Source organism: Pygoscelis adeliae, unplaced genomic scaffold (assembly GCF_000699105.1).
Source record: "Pygoscelis adeliae isolate BGI_AS28 unplaced genomic scaffold, ASM69910v1 Scaffold96, whole genome shotgun sequence".
NCBI lineage: Eukaryota > Metazoa > Chordata > Aves > Sphenisciformes > Spheniscidae > Pygoscelis > Pygoscelis adeliae.
The window spans coordinates 89,726-110,028 of NW_008824935.1; the positions used below are offsets into that span (position 1 = coordinate 89,726).

Sequence of the window (20,303 nt, forward strand, 5' to 3'; positions counted from 1 at the left end):
TTCCCCTGCCCCCGCTCCCTCCCTTTAACGGCCGAGTCTCTCCGCGCCTTCCTTCATCTCCCGGGGATAAATAATAAATCCGTCTGCGTAACCGGGGGATTCCTGTCAGCTTTCCTGCTTGTCGACGTGACCCCCGAGGAGTACGCTGATACGTGACTGCTTGGCACTGGGCGAAGGGGGGGCGCTTACGCGGTAAAAAACACGGCAAGCGTTTCTCTTCCAACCCCTCAGCCTGACGAAATAGACACCGATAACTTTCCGCTGCCCTCCCCTCCGGAGTGAACGTGGCAGTGTTCCTAGCGCCGTGGCTCAGGTGCACCGCTCAAGTTAGGTTTTCGGGACTTGGTGCTCAAAAATAGCTTGTCTCCTCAACAGCCTGAGGCGAGCGGGAAGGTGCGAGGGTATGAGAGGTGATAGTAGTGACTCTGAATCTCTTTCTGCTTCTGCTTTGAGATGTGCTGATACAGCCACAAATCGTCCCTCTGCATACTCCTTCGTTAGGGCATTTAGATTGTAATCCCATCAGCCTTTACTCATAAAAGTAATCCTCCGAGCAGCGCTGTTGAAATCTGGGTAGGGTTTGCTTCTTAGGTCATCAATTCTCTTTTTTTTTCGTTGTAATCTTAATAAGCAATTGTGAACAATATCCAGAGATCGTATTCTTTCTTTAGAGCTAAATGAGCTACCTGAGCTCTGTTTCACTGTAACATAGTGTCAAAGCACTGTGGAAGAGTTTTATACGTCATTGTGGTCCCCCCGCCCAATTTTTTTAAATAAAGTTTGCAAGGTGCATGGTACAGAAGTCAAATAACCAATGTGAAATGTGGTTAGCCTTTGACGGGTACTTCTTCATTTGATGAAAACAAGCTTTGAGAAAACTACTGAAGGAAATGAGCTGCGTGTCAATCCCTTGTATGTTACATGGGAGTGGCTTTCAGGATACAAGTAAACTTCCATATACGCTATGAAAATATTTTCATACTAATGATGCTGTAGGAGATTTTGACCAGGAAGAACCTCGCTAACCTCATGACTGTTACTGCTTAATATAGTTTGCATGTTACTGGACAGAGATGACAACAAAAACAAGTATCATAAAATGTACGTTACTCATTTGGACAACTGTACTACCGCAGCACCTGATAATAAATATGACGTAGCATATCTTTCAGAAATACTTATCTCCATGATATAGAAACTCAGTAAAGCGCTCAATTTTTAAATCATCCCTAATCAATTGTGAGAAACCGCCACTTTTATATCAAGATTTATGAAGTGTGTGGATTACTGAATTACAATGTGAGCTCCAACACAAGGCATTTAACTTTATTTCAGCATGATTGTTAAAGCACATGCAGTGCAGTTATAATCAGAATTTAGGAACAAATTATAGTAAATCTCAGCATAGAAATACTTCACTGTCTTAACATTTACTAAGAAATCTCAGCTTTTTAACAGCTTACAGGTTTAGAAGAAAATTTTTGCACTAATAATGATATGCTTTTACATATTATTTTTTGGTATTTCAGTATCTTTCCTTTTTTCATTGCAGATTATGTTTATTTTGAAAATTCTTCCAGCAATCCGTATCTCATTAGGAGAATTGAAGAACTTAACAAGGTACGCAAGTATCTTAAGATTCTTGCTTAACCTTTGACAACAGTCAATGTGCTTTCCAAAAACTGAGAATGATTTCCATCGCATATGATTTCTATTGTGGTAGAATTTTCTGGTGGGGTTTTTTTTTTTTGGGGGGGGGGGGGGTGTTTTGTGTTTTGGTTTTTTTTTTTTTACTTTCTTGAGATTTGCTAATGTATTTTGTGTATGTTTCAGTTACTGAAATCTTGCTATGTGATATCCTGTAATTCTGCTCTGTTACCTAAGGAAACACCAAGTTGATCATTCCTGGTGAACAGGAGTACTCTGCTGTAAAAATTTCTAAACCAATCCTATGAATGCTTGAGAAAATGAATTAATTTAGTTCTCTATATGGTGATGACACTGTGAATCTGTCTAGAATGATAGCCATCATGTAATGTGTCTGCTTTTGGATAGATGTGTAAAGGGCTAGTAGGTATCAGTGAGACTTTGCAGTGATCAAATAACAGAATATGTGGCTTCTGTGCCTGTTTATTACTCTGCTTATTGGCAGCTGTGAATGAAAGACGGGCTCTTGAATAGAAATAGAGACTGTGTTCTCTGTCTTTATCCTGAGTGTATTTTTATAAAGAACGGAGGCTTTTTAGAGTGTCATTTTGGGGAAAGCATGATTATTTTTCTTCATTCTTGTACTACTAAGAATGGTGTGGGATTTTTTTTTTTTTTTAGTGTGGCGTATTTTTAGTATTCCATCAAGCAGTATTAAAACTTACTGTTACGTTATATCAAAAGTTAATGATCAAAATGCCTATTGTGATGTAAATAATGATAAAGATTTTTTTTTCCTGTGGTTAGAAAGTAAATTAAAAAATTGGTGACCTGCAAATGGTTTTCTTATTAATGGAACATAACACTACTTCATAGCAGACATCAACCACGTTACCTGTTAGTGCTATCCAACACAACATCCACTGAGCTTGTGCATGGCAAATCATTTTGGACTTTTATTGGAGAAGAATATTTCTTATTTACAGTAATTGAAGTGATTGCAATCATGTTCTGAATGTAATGTTTATTACCTTTTAACTGCATTGCTATAATTTAGTCTTGCTTGTGGATGGTAGAGCAGAGTCATGTATTGATTTTTTTTTTTTTTAAAGAGAGTTTTGAGGATATAGTCCAGATATCTTAATTGTGAATTATGTGCTTTCATGTGTTAAAAGCATTGAGCAAACATGGAGATGTTATGCAAATATGTAATGAAATGCTTTGGTTATCATTTTACTGGAGATAAGGTGCTTTCTTTTTTTGGTAAGAAATTTAATTAAAACATGATACTTTTCAGTGCCACATCTTGAGTTTTAAATAAGTAACTCAAGGTAACGAACTAATTTGAGTAGATTCTTTACATTATCAGGCTAAAGTGCATGATCCCTGGAATGAGTCATGAAAACAACTGTGAACTAAATAGCTCTTTTATCTTACAAGCTGCAGTGAATTTTCAAATAAACCATGTTATATTAAATATGATTCAGAAAAAAATGCCAGAGTACTTTGAAATAGACATTTCTGTGTAAAGCTGGGTTGCAAAGAATGTTCACAAGCTTCTAATAGTTCTTAAGGATTCTTATGTTAACATAATACTGGCGTTACGTCTCTGAACAGCTGAAAAATATATAAATTCTTAGGACTATGTAATTATAATCAGTACTGTTATCTAAGCTGAAATTGATACTGGCCTGTGTCAGGAAGTTTTTACTTATTTGAGCAATTCTGTTGATTTCAGCCTGACTGATCATGTGAGAACTACTAATATAAGGGAAAATTGCAAGCAGAGGGCATTTAATTTGTATTACTCAGCTGAGGAAGGATACATTCTGACTTGATTTATCTTTCTTTTGTAGACTGCCAATGGAAACGTGGAAGCAAAAGTGGTGTGTTTTTACAGGCGGAGAGATATTTCCAACAGCCTTATAATGCTTGCAGATAAGCATGCTAGTAAGTAGATGGTATAGGGCATTTTTTCTTTCTGTCACAGCCTGTTAGTTTCTTCAGCTACTTAAAATTGCATTTCATTGGCATGAGGAATATATATTTATATTAGGCATTAAGTAATATCTAGTTATATGCTTAGCATTATCTGATACTGGCCCTGCTCCTAGTAGTTGCTTCTGGGACTTAAGTTAAGCTGTATTAAAGTGATTGAAAGTCTCCATCTGAAAAAAAATAATACCTTTTTTCATCTGGAAGATACATCTATATTTCTTTTTTTATATCAAAAGTAAATCTTGTGTGTAAGTCGATTTAAGCTTAAGAGCATTCGTGAGGATTTGATTTGACTTTTTTACTTAGACGTAAATAGATATTGCTTACTGTGAAGAATGAAATGTATCGTTGGAGGCTGAAAATCACCGGAGATTGTAAAATAGCTGTTATGTGCATTTATGATGAATGTAGATACTAATCAGTAAAATAGTGGTAAGCGTCATCTCATTGGTTTTTCCGAAAAGCAACAAGTGGTAATAGGGAAGAAGTCCCATTTCCATCATGAACTTAACTTTTCTTGGTGGCTGCCATTTGGTCTACAACTGAAATACCATATTTTCCCGTAACTTTATAATTAAAAATATAATTCTGAAGACAAAAACAGAACCTAAAAAACTGAGATGTTTGAGAAAATAGTTATTTGCAAAATATTGCGCTCATGTTTGTAAATAACTGAAGTGTTAAAAAAGTCAACATCCGGTAACTTTCTTGCCATATACTGTTAAATAACATTCTGATTATGAATGATATTTGAGTTTTCAAAATTAGTGTGTAAATAAGTGACATAGGGATTATAAGTCTCTGTTCTGTAATTTATCGGGATGAATCTCTTCAAAGACATTACCTAATGCCATATTTTGTGTGCAGATACATGATGGAATAATTAGGTGCTTAAAAAATTGCTTACAGTTTGTTTAATGTCAAATTCTGATAATTTTACTCATACAAGTACCTTTAGTGAAGAGAAACAGCTGGCTTTTGTTTTATTCTTTCATTGGTCATAGAGAAGTGGAGGTGATTTGAGTACATAGTGTGAAATACTAGCTTGTTTTTTTAAAGAAGGAAGATACATCTTGCTTATGTTCTAAGGGGATGATTTGTTTAAATGTTTTTCTAATTTAGTTAGGTACACTTTATAATTATTGGTGACCTATTTTATGGTAGTCTGCCCCCAGAATCATTATAGTCTTTTGAGTTCTTCCACATGAAATGCATAGAAACATAGAACTTGTAGTGAGCTTCACTAAGCTTTCCAGCACATTTTTTTTGTTTTTCTTTTCTAATGGAAGGGGCAGGAAAGGATGAAAAGGATGATAATTTTACTGGAAATACAAATTTTTTCATTTGATTTTTAAAATGTGAATCTTTGTAAATCTTTTTTGGTTGGCTTATTTTTTAGAAAATGGTGCGTTAGTTCTGTGGACATCATTCAGTCTGGAAAAGTGAATAAGGTTTTTATATTTCCTTTGTGAGTTTTAGATTGCCATTTTGTCAGCACTTTGATATAAAGAACTTGTTGACGGTCTGTCGCTCTTCCACTATAGCATACTAGGGGTTTGTTGGTGTCAGTGGAAGTACCATGGAATCTTCCACCACATTTTCTCTATTGAGATTCTCTTGCTGTTTTCTAGTGAGAAAATAGAAATGTAATTTCCAGCTGATTCAACAAGCATCTTTAGAATGCCTCTGTCTCACAGGTTGTAAGTCTTCTAACCCATCGTTCTTATGAATTAGATTTCTCTGTGGATGTTTTCTCTGTACATAATGTTTTCTTTCTGACCAATCTGTGGAATCTGTACAGCTAAGTTATCTTACGAGGTATATATTACAGTTACAGAGGACAGCACATAGTGAAGGATTGCTTGCCTGGATCTTCGTACAGCTCATACAGCAGATGCAGTTAAATGTCAAATCAGTTTAAATATTTTGATTCTGGAATACCACAGTGTTCTGTTTAAAAATGACATATATGAACAAAATATTTGTATATTTATGAATTGAATGTTTTATATAGATAAACATGTTGGTGCTTCAACACTTCTACCTGGTTTGTTATAAAATAAATGCTAAAAGATATGAGTTTCTTACGGAATGGAAATTCTAGTTCAGTCACTGATGACTTCAGTGTTACATGTCTAGAGAAGTCTTTAAAGTATAAGATCTGCTTGATCTTTTCTAATGCATTTTATATTGCTAGCAAATATTTTTTTTTCTTATAGAGAAAACTGTCCTGAGTAATGCACTTTTGAAGATTTTTGGCAGGTGGGGATTGGGTTTTTTTGGGTGACACTTCAATTTCTGAAGGTTGCATTTTGTGATGTAGGTATGGTCCCATTTAATAAGAGAAGAAAATAGCTCCTTAAGAAAATATTTTGGAACTTTAAGAACAAATTTTCCATAACTTGAAAAAGTTTCAAATCAATTTTAAAGAATGTTTGGGGAAAATGGAATGATGTAGATCTGTGACACTATCACTGGTAAAGAGTCAATACACTGTTTTTGAGGCTGGGTTTTTTTGGTTGGTTGTTTTTTTGTTTGTTTTTTAAGATTCCTTAAAAAAAACGTTCAGGATATAAAAAGAAATTTTGGGGGAAAAAATCACATTTTCCTTAGGCCATTCTAAAATACTCAGGTACAGGGGACTTCCCTTTATTTCAAAGCATCTGACACTAATCTGTGAGGAAATTGCATTTCCTCTGTTTTTTCTCTGGTGTTTCTGGTGGAAGTTAATTAAAGAGCATTTTTATTTGTCTATCAGCATCATGTATGATGTCAGTCTAGATCTGGGAATAGTTCTATTAGCTAACTGTAGCCACTGAAATCCAGGGGGTTTGAATGTATTGAGGGCCCTTGAAGACATTCCATTTTTCCCCTCTTTGATTTCTGTTACTATAAAACAGTGTATGGTAAGGCCAACTTGAAAGCCAAAACAAAATACTGGCCAAGATCAGCTTCTTGATCCTATGCAGCCTCCTAAACTGAGGGAGTTCTGCTGGAGTGTAGCACCCACCAGCTCTTAGGTTGTAGCAGGGTCACTGCGAGGGGGTCATTCTCTTCTTCGTGCAGCGAGTAAGGCTTACTTTATGGGGAAAAGAGGTGAATAGAAGACAGCAGGCAGTACAAGAGCTTTTGCAACAGATGGCTGAAGTACATAAGCAAATGAACTTGGAGAGCTGGGACAAAAACACACAGCTCGTTAAAATGGGTGAAGCAAACATAAAGGGGTGGCGTAGAAACGTTTTCTAACCAAGTGGTGTGATTGAAAGAGAAATTGCCAACTGTAGCTGGATCTATAAAACTTAGATGATCCTTTATCTAAAGTGGAGTTGATGTAAATACTTTATAATAGCTGGGGAGGGGGGACTATACTAGCTCTGTACCAGCACTGGATTTGGGTTCCAGTGACGGGCTCAACTTCTGTATTTCCTTCGTAATAGATTTATGCACTATTATTTTCTTGTACTCAAGCCACCCTACTCAGCTTCATGATGCCATTTTTTTACAGTTCTTTACATTTCAAATTCTTTATCTGGTCATGTGCTGTCATGTAATAATATGTCTGAAGTTATTTTCTTATTGCAACTCCTCAAACAGCTTTTGCCTGGGGAAGATATAAAAAGAATTCCTGTTGTCAGAGGCCTTTGTCTTCTGATTTATTAAGAGAGCTTGCTTTGACTTAGGTGTGTTGAGCTCCTGACTAAATGCCCAGAAGTTTTCTGGGCCTATGATAAAGCCCACGCACTGCGTATTTTTTTCTCATTAACAAAATTGATGCTCTTGTGAATGAGATGAGAGTCAATTTAAAAAAAAAAAAAAATCTGAGGCGTATTGGTTTCAATGACTGAGAGGTCAAAGGTAAAGCTAAGATTTTTCTAGATTACAGAAGCTGTAGTCCAAATCTCCATTTTTCAATCTCAATTGCTTTTTGTAGAGATCACTTACTGGCTTTAGTTCTCATAGTTGGACTTTTTTTAGGACTTTTCTTAGCCTTCGGCTCTTGAACAGTCATGTTGCGTGTCACATTGCTTTGCAAAATGGTGTTTCTGCTACAGACTTTTTGTACACGATAGATTTCTAGGAAGAAAGGAAGAGTCCTGCTAGTGATCTAGGGACTCCTGTTGAACAGTTTTGAATCTAGTATTACTGGGTTATTTTTGTCCAATCAGATGATAACACAGCTAAAAACTTGGTGGTTTTTTTTTTTTTGTGTGGTCCTTTTTCATCATAGTAGTTCTTGTATGTCAAATTAAAAAGCTGTTATTCAGAAAGGATATAATGTTCATTTAATCACAGTCCCTTTTCTTAAAAAATCACTTTAATATGAGAGACTTTTCATGTTACTTAGTTCAAATCATGTAATGTCTTAGCATAAAAAGTATCTTTTGACTGGAGATTTTATTTGAAACCTTAAATTTGCTTTTTTTCTCCCATTAGTTCCCTTGAATACCTGTTGTCTCCACAGCCTGTGTTTAGTTAGAAGCACCTTTGGCCAAATCAATGTGAGAGACAAATGCTAATTCTTCCATTTTCTTCACCTTCATAATTCTAAATATTGAAATAATTCATACTTTTTTTTTTTGTCGTGGTGAATGCTTATATTGTTACATCCTCCATACAACTTCCAGGGAATAAGTTAAGACAGTTTATTCGCTCTACTGGTAGTGCTAGTAGAGACTGGCATCTATCCTACAGGAAAGGATGCTCAGAGGCAAAGAGAGTTCTTGGTTACTCTTTCAAGGCAATTGAAGTTTAGAGAGCTGCCTGTTTAACGGGTGGTCCTTTGAATGAGAAGATCGCTGTATTGCATTGGTCTTGTTACGAATAAAACAGAAACAAAACCCTTTGGGTGTTATTTATGGTCACATGAGTGCAAAAAAAAAAAGAAATCTTTAGAGCTCAAGAGTTCAAGTGATTTGTCTCTAACAGTATGTCTAACTGGCTCTTCCATGGAATTTCGTGGCTTTTGGAAGGTTTTCTGTCAGGTTATGGTTCCTGTTTTAGTTGCACTAGGTGAGAAGGCCTCCTTCTTGCTTGTTGTTAAGAAAACAAAGCGGTTGATATTACCTTGTGATGAAGGATACCATTTTTTTGGATGTTAGATAGGAGGGAAAGGAGCTAAGGAGTGGGGAACCAAAGATAGGAGAATCTCTTGGAGCATTTATAAGGAAGAAGGCGGCTTGGCTGCCTGAGGAGTGGGTGAGCAGACTTGTGTAACTGGTTCAGTGAGATACTACCTTCTTAATCTCAAGGCTTCTGTAAATATAAACTAGTGTTTGTTTGCAGTTTAGTGTCGTGTGTGTGTGTGTGTGTGTGTGTCCATCTGTCCCCCTGTGAGTACTGAAGAATTAGGAGAAAATGATTTTTGACCTCACGTATCTACCCTCTTTTCTTTGAGGAAAAGACAAGTCTTTCAGAGCTCCGTGTCTGTGAGCAAGCCATTAGAAGACTCTTGGATTTGCTTTGAAGATGGGGTGGTGAACAGAGACAAAAACAAATATAGTGAGCCAGGAAAGTTTAGGAGAATGAGTTCCAATGGCTCTTTTGCTCGAGATGGGAATTTTACATGTTACACTTATTTACAGTCAGCTAATAGAGACATCTAAACTAAGCACTAGCAAATTCAAGTATGTTGTGTTGCTTCTGGGTATCCTGAAGTCTGTGATGTGGGTGAGACACTCCCTAGGAGGACCTTTTAAGGATGATACAGATAACAAATTCTTTAATCAGTGGCGGAGTAGCTTTTATGCTAAGGTATTTTTATATTAGTGTAACTATCACTTTCATTGAAAATGAGCTTGAGGAATAGGGGTTTTTTTGTGAGGAAGACATGACCTTTTTGATCTTCCGAGGCAAGGGAACATGAAGTTTTCCTTAATTTACCCAAGAGAATGCCTTCAGTTGTAATTTATTTGGAGAGGGAGGAAAAAATTCAGAACTTGCTGAAATAGAGCAAGCCTTGCCCAAATTACACCCTTGTCGCCAAGGAGAAACTTGTCTCAAGGCTCCCAATTACCCTTTTCAAGGGCGCTTTGGATAGTCTCATAAATTATGTGTTTTGTTCATTTGATTTTTCTGCAAGAACTGCATACTTGTGAATTCCCCCCCCCCCCCCCCCCGCAAAAACACAACATAAAAGCAATAAAGAAGCAGTAATGAGGAGCTTTTTGCTTCTGACAATATCTGAGTCTTCTTTTTTGTGAATGACATTTTAGAATTGGTAGTTAACTGTAGTGTATATTGTCTCATTAAAAAGTTTACTGTCAGCTCTAAGTATCTTGTGGAATTATTAACTGCTGTGGCCGTTCAGATTCTTTCTTTGGTGCAGAATGTCTTGTTAGATTGTGAATGTTAATGATCTTCTCTTAATGGAGTGAATGGATTTCCAACTAAGTTCCTAATTTTAGTTCTTAGCTCTGATGGAAAACTTGCATAAATACATCTTTTTCACCTGAGTATATGTGATCTGTGTTTGGGTATGTAGGATTTTGCACATGTAAAAATATTGTCCACTCTACACAGTTAGTTTCTATGACTACATCTGAATTTTTCCATGAACTAGAAAACTAGCTAGTAGCTGCTAGCTTCATCTTTTGGTCTCTTGAGAACAAATTTATAATTTTGGGTAGCCATACCTAGATTTTTTTTTTTCCAAATTCAAAAATCTTATTTTCTGAACACGTCATTTAAAAGGCTTGAACACGTTGCTGCCTATCTCTGTGAATGTAAAAACAAACTAAAACCAAGATCTGGATTAACTCAGTGAGTTTGCCGTGGAGAGTGGAAAGCTGCAAAATACTAGTTCATATTTATGCTTAAAACTGTTTAATAGATATCTGAAATTAATATTTTTATTAATTACTGAAATAATTTTTTTAGTATGTTTCCTCAGTAGGGAGGGACTCAGTGGGGTACTAAAGAAGGTGGCGCTTTTTTGAGCTCTACTCACAGAATGAATTCTTCACATTTGAGTTGTTGGAAGGAGACAGGAGACACAGGAAACTGCCAAGGCATTGTACGTTCCCTGTTCCCCTGTGTTCCTTAGGATTCATTTCTCCATGGTCAAGTTTAAATACGTGCATCAGTATTACCGTACTTCTTGTTCTGGATTTCTTCTGATTTGTGGAAAACAAACTGTCATCTCTCAGCTGCTAACTTTTTCTTGCCTCCTTAATGTTTGTTAGTTGTGCAGGCCAATGGTTATATGCTGTTTTCTTGATGACCTCCGAAACACTGGTAACATTTAAGTTGATATTACTGATCATAATTTTTTGTCTCATGAAGATAAATAGGGTGTTTCACACCTCCTAGATTTCCATAATCTCAGATGGTTCTTTTTTTTTTTTTTTTTTTTTTTCCCCTTGGCTCCTAATTTTAAGTGGCTCTTACCACTTTCTCCCCAGTGCGCCCACACTGTACCAATGCACCTGAGGCATAAATTGTAGTCTACAAAAACATTGCTAGGTTATCTCTATCTGTAAAGCTTCAATTAGAGATGCATTTTACATCTTCAGAGAGTTCTCTGATAGTCTAACTGAATCAGTAGGTTATATCGTTTACAAGTCTGAATGATGTAAACTCACTATTAATATAGAAGGACTTTTTTCCCATCATGCAGTGGCAGTTAAGTGTATGAATCGGGGATCAGGCCTGATGGTTTAAAGGCTTACCAGCAGTAATTCTTGAATGTCTATATCATGCAGTGGAGTGAAGTCTGCAATAGTTGTCCTCAGTAATACCCATGCATGCCTGTAACTTCACACGTGATGATAGAGAGGGAGCTTATTAGCTTGGGCAAAGCACTGTGTGAGAATGAATGTAGTGCTTCCTACCCAAGCTGATTCATGCAGTGCTGATTATATATGGCATGAGGTATTATGGAAAAAGTAGAAGTAGCAGATAAGATTAATATGTAAAGTACTTCTGTGGTTTGCCTGTAAACGCTCTTTCTGTTAAATGTAGCCTGCACAAATAACAGGATATGGGCTCAAAGTTACCGTGTACGTTGAGTTTGACATGCCCTGAACTACATGGAGTAGCAGAGTGGGTGGCTGGAATGGCTGTGCTATTTGGAGATGTGATTTTTCTGTTTGATCAACACTTCCCCCCCCCCCCAGCTACTGTTTGTAACCCTACGTGAGCAAGGGAAGACTTGTAGTGTGAACCTGGTTTTGATTCTGATTTTGATGTGCTATACAAGTGTTTCTGCAAGGATCCTTGCAGAGCGATGTTTTGTATTAACGTAGAATACGTCACTGCCATGAACAAAAGAAGTTTGAGTGGTAAAAAGTGCAAATTTTTTTAGTAAAAGCCTGTTCTACATTATCAAATTCCTAAAATACTTTGGGGAGCAGTTCATTTTGACTGTCACCCACTGTCGGAAGCCAAAACTTGTTTGCAGATTTTTCATGGTACATAAGATGTCTTCTCTGTGCAGATTGCATAGTTGCTGTGCTATGCATAGAGCACTATGTAGGCATACATTCAGAGGGTATGTAAGTACATGTGCGTTTTCTACTTGTACAACAGGTTAAGCATCTGTCAAAAACCAGCACAACTAAATTAGCAGTCTTCCCATTTTTAATACACTGAGTGGTAGACTTAAATTTTCATTTGTCTGTTCTTGTTTCTCTGAAGGATTGTGACAGTGATATGCAATGCTGAAGAAAGTCATGTTTCAGTTTCCTGTATTAAAAGTGCAGCCTTGTTTTGGCTTAAACCAGTGCAGAAATTTTTAGTGTTGGCAGGGTCAGTGACCTGTAGCCTAGTCCTACAGGGTACTGTGGCCCTTTGCTGTGTGACAGTTCCTTTAGGCCAGATTCTTTGACTGATGCTGCTGTCAGGAGTGAAATCCTGATGCTATTATTCTCAGAAGGGCCTCAAGGGGCCAAGGGCTCAGTTGCCAAGTATCATACAAGAAAAAGGGCTTTGATGTATGGACAGCTTTTATATTTATTTTTGCCTTCAAAGGGTGACTAGCTTCATATACTTTCATAATGCTCTTCCCTTTTTTTGGTTTTAATTTTTTTCTTAATAGGAAAAAAAAACCAGGTTCAGAATACTGAACATTCAACATGTATGAGGTGAATAAATTACGATTTTTTTATGTTTTACTTGATACTATAACAAACACGGTATTTGAATGTGATGCCTACAAAACAAAGTACTGAGAGAAGAAAAAAAACTCCATTGGTTTACTTGGCCTTTATTTCCATTTATTTTAAAAAAATGACAAAAATGGCATATGTATTAAAGATTTGACTAGTTAATACAATGCGATGTTTATTCTTACGCTGGTTGGTTTGTTTGTTTTTTTCCCACCGGCATCAGAATTAATAAATCAAAAGGATTTAATAATTTAAAGTGATACATATATTCATATCTTTTTATACTTTTCTCAGTTCATATGTATTGTTCCCGTTAATTAGAATCTTAAGATCTCTGTACATGCATCAAGGAAATAATATACTCTAGAAGATAAATCTCTAGCATAGCTGAAGATGGAAAAAAATGAACTTTTAAGTCTCACACAGACCGTCAGAGTGAATGAACTCCTCTTCCTGCTTGTCTCGTCAGGTCTATAAACAGAAAAGCTTTCCTACCATGCAGGCATCGAGCAGACGTTATCTTGGATAACATTCTTCTCATTTTAAAATCCTGCGCATAGAGTTTTAATGTGTCTTGGTTAAGTTTACTCAGGAACAGGATATACAAATCCTTTTCTTTCTTTTTTTTTCTACTACTTCTTTCCTCCCTGAAAAAAATCAAACAAAATTCAGCCCTTTTGGAAGGAGATGACTGTAGAAGATAAATTGTGTTTTATAAGCAGAATCATATGCCATTCTGAGTAGGGGTAGAAGAGTGCTTGCACAATCTGTGCCTTTTCGTCTCTGCCAAGAAATTTTGAAAAGCTGTTCACCTGCTATTGAGGATGTGAATTGTATGTTAGAAAAGCAGTTTAGGTCTCTGAAACTCTGTGGTTATCATTGTCACACAATGAAAGAAAATGCCAACATAGATCTTAAATGTGGACTCTGGGGTCTTACAGAAAACGTAAGAGATTTTTGGTGTCCTTAGTTCTCTACGTGATTTTTTTTTTTTTTTTTTTTTAATTTTAAATAGTTACACTGCATTTTGTCAAGGAGAGGCAACTATACAACTTGTTAACTTTCTAAAGGAAAGACCATCTTGTCTTAACAAGATCTTATGAGCAGGAGGTCTGTATGGAAATGGTGAAAATCCAAGCAATGGGAAAAGTTGTTAATAGCATCAGTCTCGTGAAAATGGAAGATAGAGATCTCCCTTTTCTCAAAATCAGGTCTAATAATTATTCATGCAGGTTACATGGCATTGTTGCAGATAGCTTTTGTATTTCTTGAGCCAGATGATAGATTTAAAAAACGGTTTCTTGGGCAGTGTCAGATTCCCCATGTACACTTCTGCTCTGTGGGTGGTCTGCCAGCCTGGATTTGAGGGTAGAACTAAAACTTTCCACTTTCTTTCCCACCACAGCTCTAAATGTATTTATACTGTGGAAAAATTACTGTTTGGCTTCTGATTCAGCTGATGAGCTTGATACCAGTAATTGGAGGTTGAAAATATTCATCATATTGCAGATAGCTGTGTCCGTGGCACAGTTTTGAGTCTGCTGCTTGCTGCTACTAACAAGCTGCTTAAAGAAATACTGTGCAGGACGCTTGCTCCACACATGCTGCAACAGGTTGCTACAGTTCATACAGGTGTACACATGACCAAACACATATTGAGCCCTGTAACAGGGTATTTTCTCATTTGGAAGAGTTTGCATTTGAATAAGTGAGACAGAAACCAGGTAAGGGGGAGAGAGAGGGGAAAAATCTAGTTTAGATTTATGATACAGGATTGCCAGCTCCTTCACCATTGCCTGCATGTCATTGTTTTCATGCTTCTGTGGGACCTTTCTGTTCTTGGTGTTGTCATAAACTATAGTTTCCAGTGCTGAATAATAGGGTTAAAAAAACTAGTGTGCTTACTCTGGCATTTATTCATGTCACAATTTATTAGGATATCTTTATTAATGTAGCACGTCGTGATTCATACTACTTATGAAGGTAATCCTTCTCTGCCTTCCACCCATGAGCTCCTTGCTCTCAAAAATCTCCAAAACCAGCTGTCCAAAAAACCTGCCCATCAAGTTTTGGAAGGTGGAGTTTTCTGGTAATGAAAACTGTGATAGTTTTAATTAAATATTTTTGCTACAGGCCTATGAAAAACATGAGATAGTTACCCAGTTGCTTATAACTGACTGTCGTTCTGGGAATTGTTATTATTGTAACATGCTACTTGGAAGTACTCAAAAAAACCTTTTGCATTATTTTAGAAATAATTTTTATTATTGGAGAGTAGGTGTGGCATATTAGTTCTTAATGGTTGTGCAGTGTAATTATTTCTTTGTTTTGTGACCTCCTTCAGAAAAATAATGATGAGGTAGTGTGGGAGGATGTCAGGACAGAGGATCACCTAGATAATTGTGTAAGAAAACTGGATAACCCCTTTAGAGGCCACGTGTATATCTGTGCTATCCAATAGGAATTAAAAGTACACCTGTTCCCTGTAAACACAACCGATCAGTCTTTTTTTCCTACCTGCAGAATTGCTCAGATTCACACTTTAGGTAGTAATATGCTATCGAAATGACTCAGAATCCATGCAAATTGTGCTTTAGATTTCTAATCCTATCTGACAGTAACAGCAAATATCAAATTGATGTTATATATTCTAACAGCCATCTGAACATTGTACTAACAGACGTGGCATAAGTAAAGCTAATTAATTCAGCTTTGGTAAACACTTTCTCAGTCAAATTGACAGTATAACTATGTATAGTCTAGCTCACAAAGTTGATTAAACTGCTTTACTACAGCACTAGGGGGTTAAATATCACAACTAAGTACAACACAACATGTGGCAAGGAGCCTCACGCAGATGAGCAAATTGGCCAACTGCTCACCTAAGAGAGCTCTTCATTCACAGTCTGAATAGAGTTGTTCAGATGGTTAGACTTAATGTTTATCTTTTGTACTCATTTTGGCAGTAAATAGATTTACTTCCTCTCCCCCAAAATCTATATTTATAATTCTTACTGCTGTAGCATCTAACTGCCAAATGCGCATTTGATGTTTTTGCCACAACCACCTAAGCTTAAAAGAGACTTACGCACAGCCGTCTTTCCTTTGATGTGTGTGGTAAACTGGCTGCTGTTCAGCATTCTCAGCTTTTTATCTGTAGGTTTTAAAATGTCTTGGTGATACCTATGATGTATATAGTTTTTGGGCTGAGCATGGAAGAAAAAGGCGTACAGGAAAGGAAAAAAGTTTAGAAACTGTTCTGAAAGTAAGGCTTAGTGGCATTCTTTGAACTGAAATTTACACTGATCTAATATAATTTTAAAGGTATTTTAGCAAACTTAGTGAAACTGCTGTAACTCCACAAATTGTGGTAGTGATTTAAATCTCTCCATCTAAGCTTGTATAAGCCGGATGCAGCTAAGCTGAGGTATGGTTTCAAAATTCGAAGCAATTAAGTTTAAGAGGTAGGAAGTTAATGCACCTCAGTTTTTGGTTACACTGCTGATTTAACTCAGCATCGGTCCATGCTGCTGTTGAGAGGAGTGGTCTTGTTTTTTCCCATGTCTTCCCAGTTTAAGTCTCTTATTCCTGCTTTTTTCTTTTGACCCAGCACTAGCATTTTTGGTAGGCACACCAGGCCAAGGAATTGGAATTGATCTGGATTAAGGGACAACTAGGTGAATAAAAAAACTAATGGCATGGCCTGAGTCAGAGGGTGGTGGTTAAGGGTTCATACTGTGTGTGGAGTCCCACAGGAGTCTATACGGGGACCTGTCTTTATCAGTGACTGGAGCAGGCGATGTGGTGCACTCCCATCATGTTCGCAGGTGACACCACACTGGTGGAGATGACCAGGTGATACACTTGAGGGAAGAGCTGGTAGTCAGGGATTCCTAGAAAGCAGAGGAATGGCCTGTTGAGAACCTGAAGATATTCAGCAGGGACAAATGCCAAGTCTTGCACCTGGGAAGGAAGAGCCCCTGGCAGGGATACAGGCTGAGGATAGAGGGGCTTGGGGAGCAGCTCTGCGGGAATGGCCCTGGGGGTGCTGGCAGGCAGCAACTCCGTGGCAACAAAGTGGGTCAACAGCATCCTGGACTGCATCACCATGTGCATAGCCAGTAGATTGAGGCAAGTGATTACCCCTCCTGATGATTCAGCACTTGTTGCGTCACATCTAGGTACTGCATCCAGTTTTAGGCCCCCGATACAGGAAAGTTGCTGATAAATTGGAGCAAGTTCAGCAGAGTCCACCATGATGGGCACTTGCCCTGTTGGGAGAGACTGTGGGAATTGAGCCTGTTCAGCTTGGAGAAGAGGTGGACTCCCAGTGCCTATGGGGAGGTTATAGAGAAGATGGAGTTGTACTCTTTGCAGTGACTAAATTGAAACGGGAGTGCTTCAGATTAGATATAAAAAAGAGCTTTTTCACCATGATTGGGTTGCTGGAGAGGTTAGGTGGTCTCTGTCCTCAGAGGTTTTCAAGACCCAACTGAATAAAATGTGGAGTAACCTAGGCTGATCTCACAGCTGAGCCTACTTTGAGGAGGAGTTTGTACTAGAGACCTCCTGAGGCCCCTTCCAGCCTGAATTACTCTGTGTTTCCATGGTTCTGTGATCAGCCAACCTCTAGCTGAAAATAACAGTCAGCGGTTTGGTGGCAATAGAGGGAGAACTTTCTTCTTCCTTTTAAAGCTAAAGATTTACTCCTCCTCCATGAAGATAGCTTTCAGTGTGTAAACTAATCTCTCTCTCTTTCTGTTGCAGTAGACGAGGGGAGCACATGGTGGGTTATTTTGACTTAAGGAAGAGTAATATGTTAGAGGAATTGAACTTGTTTGCTAGCTGATGGTTAACTATAGAGTGGTTTGAGTCGCATTTAAACCTTTAAGTGTCTTTCAGGATTTTTTTTTTAGTTATTTTTAAACCATTTTCTATTAAATGGATGTATTGTGTTTCTAGAGACTTGCCCTCAAGACTTGCCCTCAGTTTATTTTGATTTTAGTTGTAAAAACAAGCACTTCTTCCTGGTGGCAAGCTTGAGTCATCACATTACTTAACTATAAACAAAGACACTGTATACAAAGTTTATGTGGCATGGACAGTTGTCTCTTCTCACTCTCACTAGCAGCACCAATTTCTAACAGTGAATCCCACAAATTAAATGGAAGAGGAGAATAAAAAAGAGTTCATGATGTTTTTAAAAGTGGTTGTGCATATGTAAAATGAGTGAGGATTACAGTTTCCTCCCGGTATCCATTGCTTGATTGAGTCAGTTAAGTCTTATTTACATCAGAGGCAAAAAGGGAAGGGGTAAGACTGCAGCACTGCCACTGAAAGTATCACCAGATCACTCTGGTTTTCAGGATCAAAGTAAGTATTTACAATTGCTGATTGGAAAGCCCATGTATAATAATAGACCTAAAGCTTTAAAAGCTCACTGGAGATGCCTGCTTTTGCTCTCCAGGATTTTTCCTTTAAATAATGAAATTTTTCTTGTAAACCAGGAAAAGTACTACGAAACAGCATTATCTTAAACTTTGCCCAAGGCCTAAAGGGGATTATGTCATTTTCAAAAACTGATTGTACTCATCTTTGTAGTCATACCTAAGACTTTTATAAATATTTTTAAGCGGAACAATTTTAAATTGAATTTTGTTTTCTCTCTCATCTTGGAACAATGAGACCTGTGTATGTCATTACCATATTGCTCCATTAAAATATTTTCTCGCTCTGAGCCATTGCTTTATTTCTCTTCCTGAGTGCTGAAAATGTGCTTAGCCTAATGCTGCTTTATGATTTCCTATAGGTACCTTCCATTTCACTCCTTTTGACAGGAATAATCTGTCCTTGGATGGCAAATTAAATTTCGCATGTGCTGCAAATCTGAGTCAAAAAGGTGAAGAGATCTCTGAAAGTACTGGAAGTTCTTCACCATTTCTAACAGGTGTTAAGGCCTGATCTGTGCCAAAACCTGGTTTGAAAGCAGCTATCTAAAGGCTTGTTCGGATGCAGAATTCTTTGTATTGCCATCAAGCAAATTGGTTTTGTATTTCTATTTGTCATCAAGCAAATTTAGTTTTCTCACTTCTTTATGCTATCCAGTCTTTCCTTCCCTGGAACAGATTTGTGTTACTATTGGGGTAAACTATTACTTGTTTTACTAAAAGGTAATCCTACTATTCGCATTGGTTTTATATTATAATGCTGAAGAAGAAAATTGTAAAATTATCCTGGTGATAAATCATGTTGTATTAAGAGCGGAACTGTTCTGTGTCTGGCCATGGTTTGTTCTACTTGCTGAGCTTGTCAGATCATCATGAGTAAAACAGGTATGTTTTATTTCTAAATATACAACAGAAAAAGTTACATTGTTTCATGTTTAGGTTTGGAGTGTTTTAAGAGCTGTGTGTAAGAGATGTAATTTCAGCTTCAGGCTCTTGGATCAACACTTTCTTGGCTTATGTAAGATTAGTACAATAAATATATGATTAAAGTTTTTGTTTTTTTTAAAATTATCTTTTAATTTAAATTCTTACTCTGAGGGAGCTGTTAAGATACTTGAGCATAGGTGTCTAAAGCCATTTTAAACTCTCTGGAATATCATCTCTTGCTCCCTGCAGGCACTTTAAAATGGCACATATTCTCCTGGGTTTTGTGCCATATCCGCAGTCAGATGTTTTGGATACGTCAGTCTAAAATGGCCCCAGACACCTGTGTTTGGATGCCTAAATTGCTTTCTAATGGACTGCTTTTTGTCAGCTCTTTTCAGATGGTTATAACACAAGATTACTTTGCTTTGATATTTTTCAGGAGGGAGAGTAGAAATAAATAGCTAACTGAGAACTTTGGACCTGCAGAATACTATAAGCAGTACATTTATTTAAGAAAAAACAACAAACAACCAAACAAAACAATAAAGCAACTACTGGCATGTCTTGGTATTTTAAGAAGGAATATTAATGCTTGAACTTTGAAATACAAATGTAGCTTGTAATGGTCGCTTACTGTAATAAACAGTCATAGCTATTAATTGCTTGAAACAAACCTTTGAACATTAATTTCTATTTTTTTCTTTAATGACTTGCTTAATTAGAAGAATGCTTTGCCTTTGCACAGATTTTTTTTTTTAAGCTTTTTTTGTTGTTAGTGTTATAGATGCCAGAGTAATTCTGAACTGAGTTTTTGTGTGACTTGAACCTGTACATGTGTCAGGTGAGGCTGTGGGGTGCTAGGTGAGACTTGGGGGTGTCTTGTTTGCATTTTTTTTTTTCTTTCTTATTCTATCTCCTCACAAAACATGTCAAAACAAGGAAGGTGACTAGGGTTTCTACAGCAAGATAGACTTAAAGTATATGGAATTGGGTTTGAAGAAGTTGGTTATATCAGAGTGTATTGTTTTATCACTTTTGTGGAAAGAACTATTAGAAGTGGAATGAGCTACACATAAATGTAGCATGATAAAAAAAAAAAAAGTGTTGCATTTGGAGAGAACTGTGGTTGCCATGAGGATACAGGCAGGCTTCATTTTGAGATAGTGTCTGTAGGTTGTTT

General features: G+C 37.1%; 1 protein-coding gene across 1 annotated transcript in view; it reads left to right on the forward strand.

The window, feature by feature from the left end:
- MTA3 (metastasis associated 1 family, member 3) overlaps positions 1-20,303 on the forward strand; it is a 179,162-nt gene that overhangs the window by 39,807 nt on the left and 119,052 nt on the right. Inside the window, exons 3-4 of the mRNA XM_009325345.1 lie at positions 1,555-1,620; positions 3,504-3,597. Of these exons, the coding sequence (XP_009323620.1) occupies positions 1,555-1,620; positions 3,504-3,597 (160 nt within the window). The remainder of the gene's footprint in view (positions 1-1,554; positions 1,621-3,503; positions 3,598-20,303) is intronic.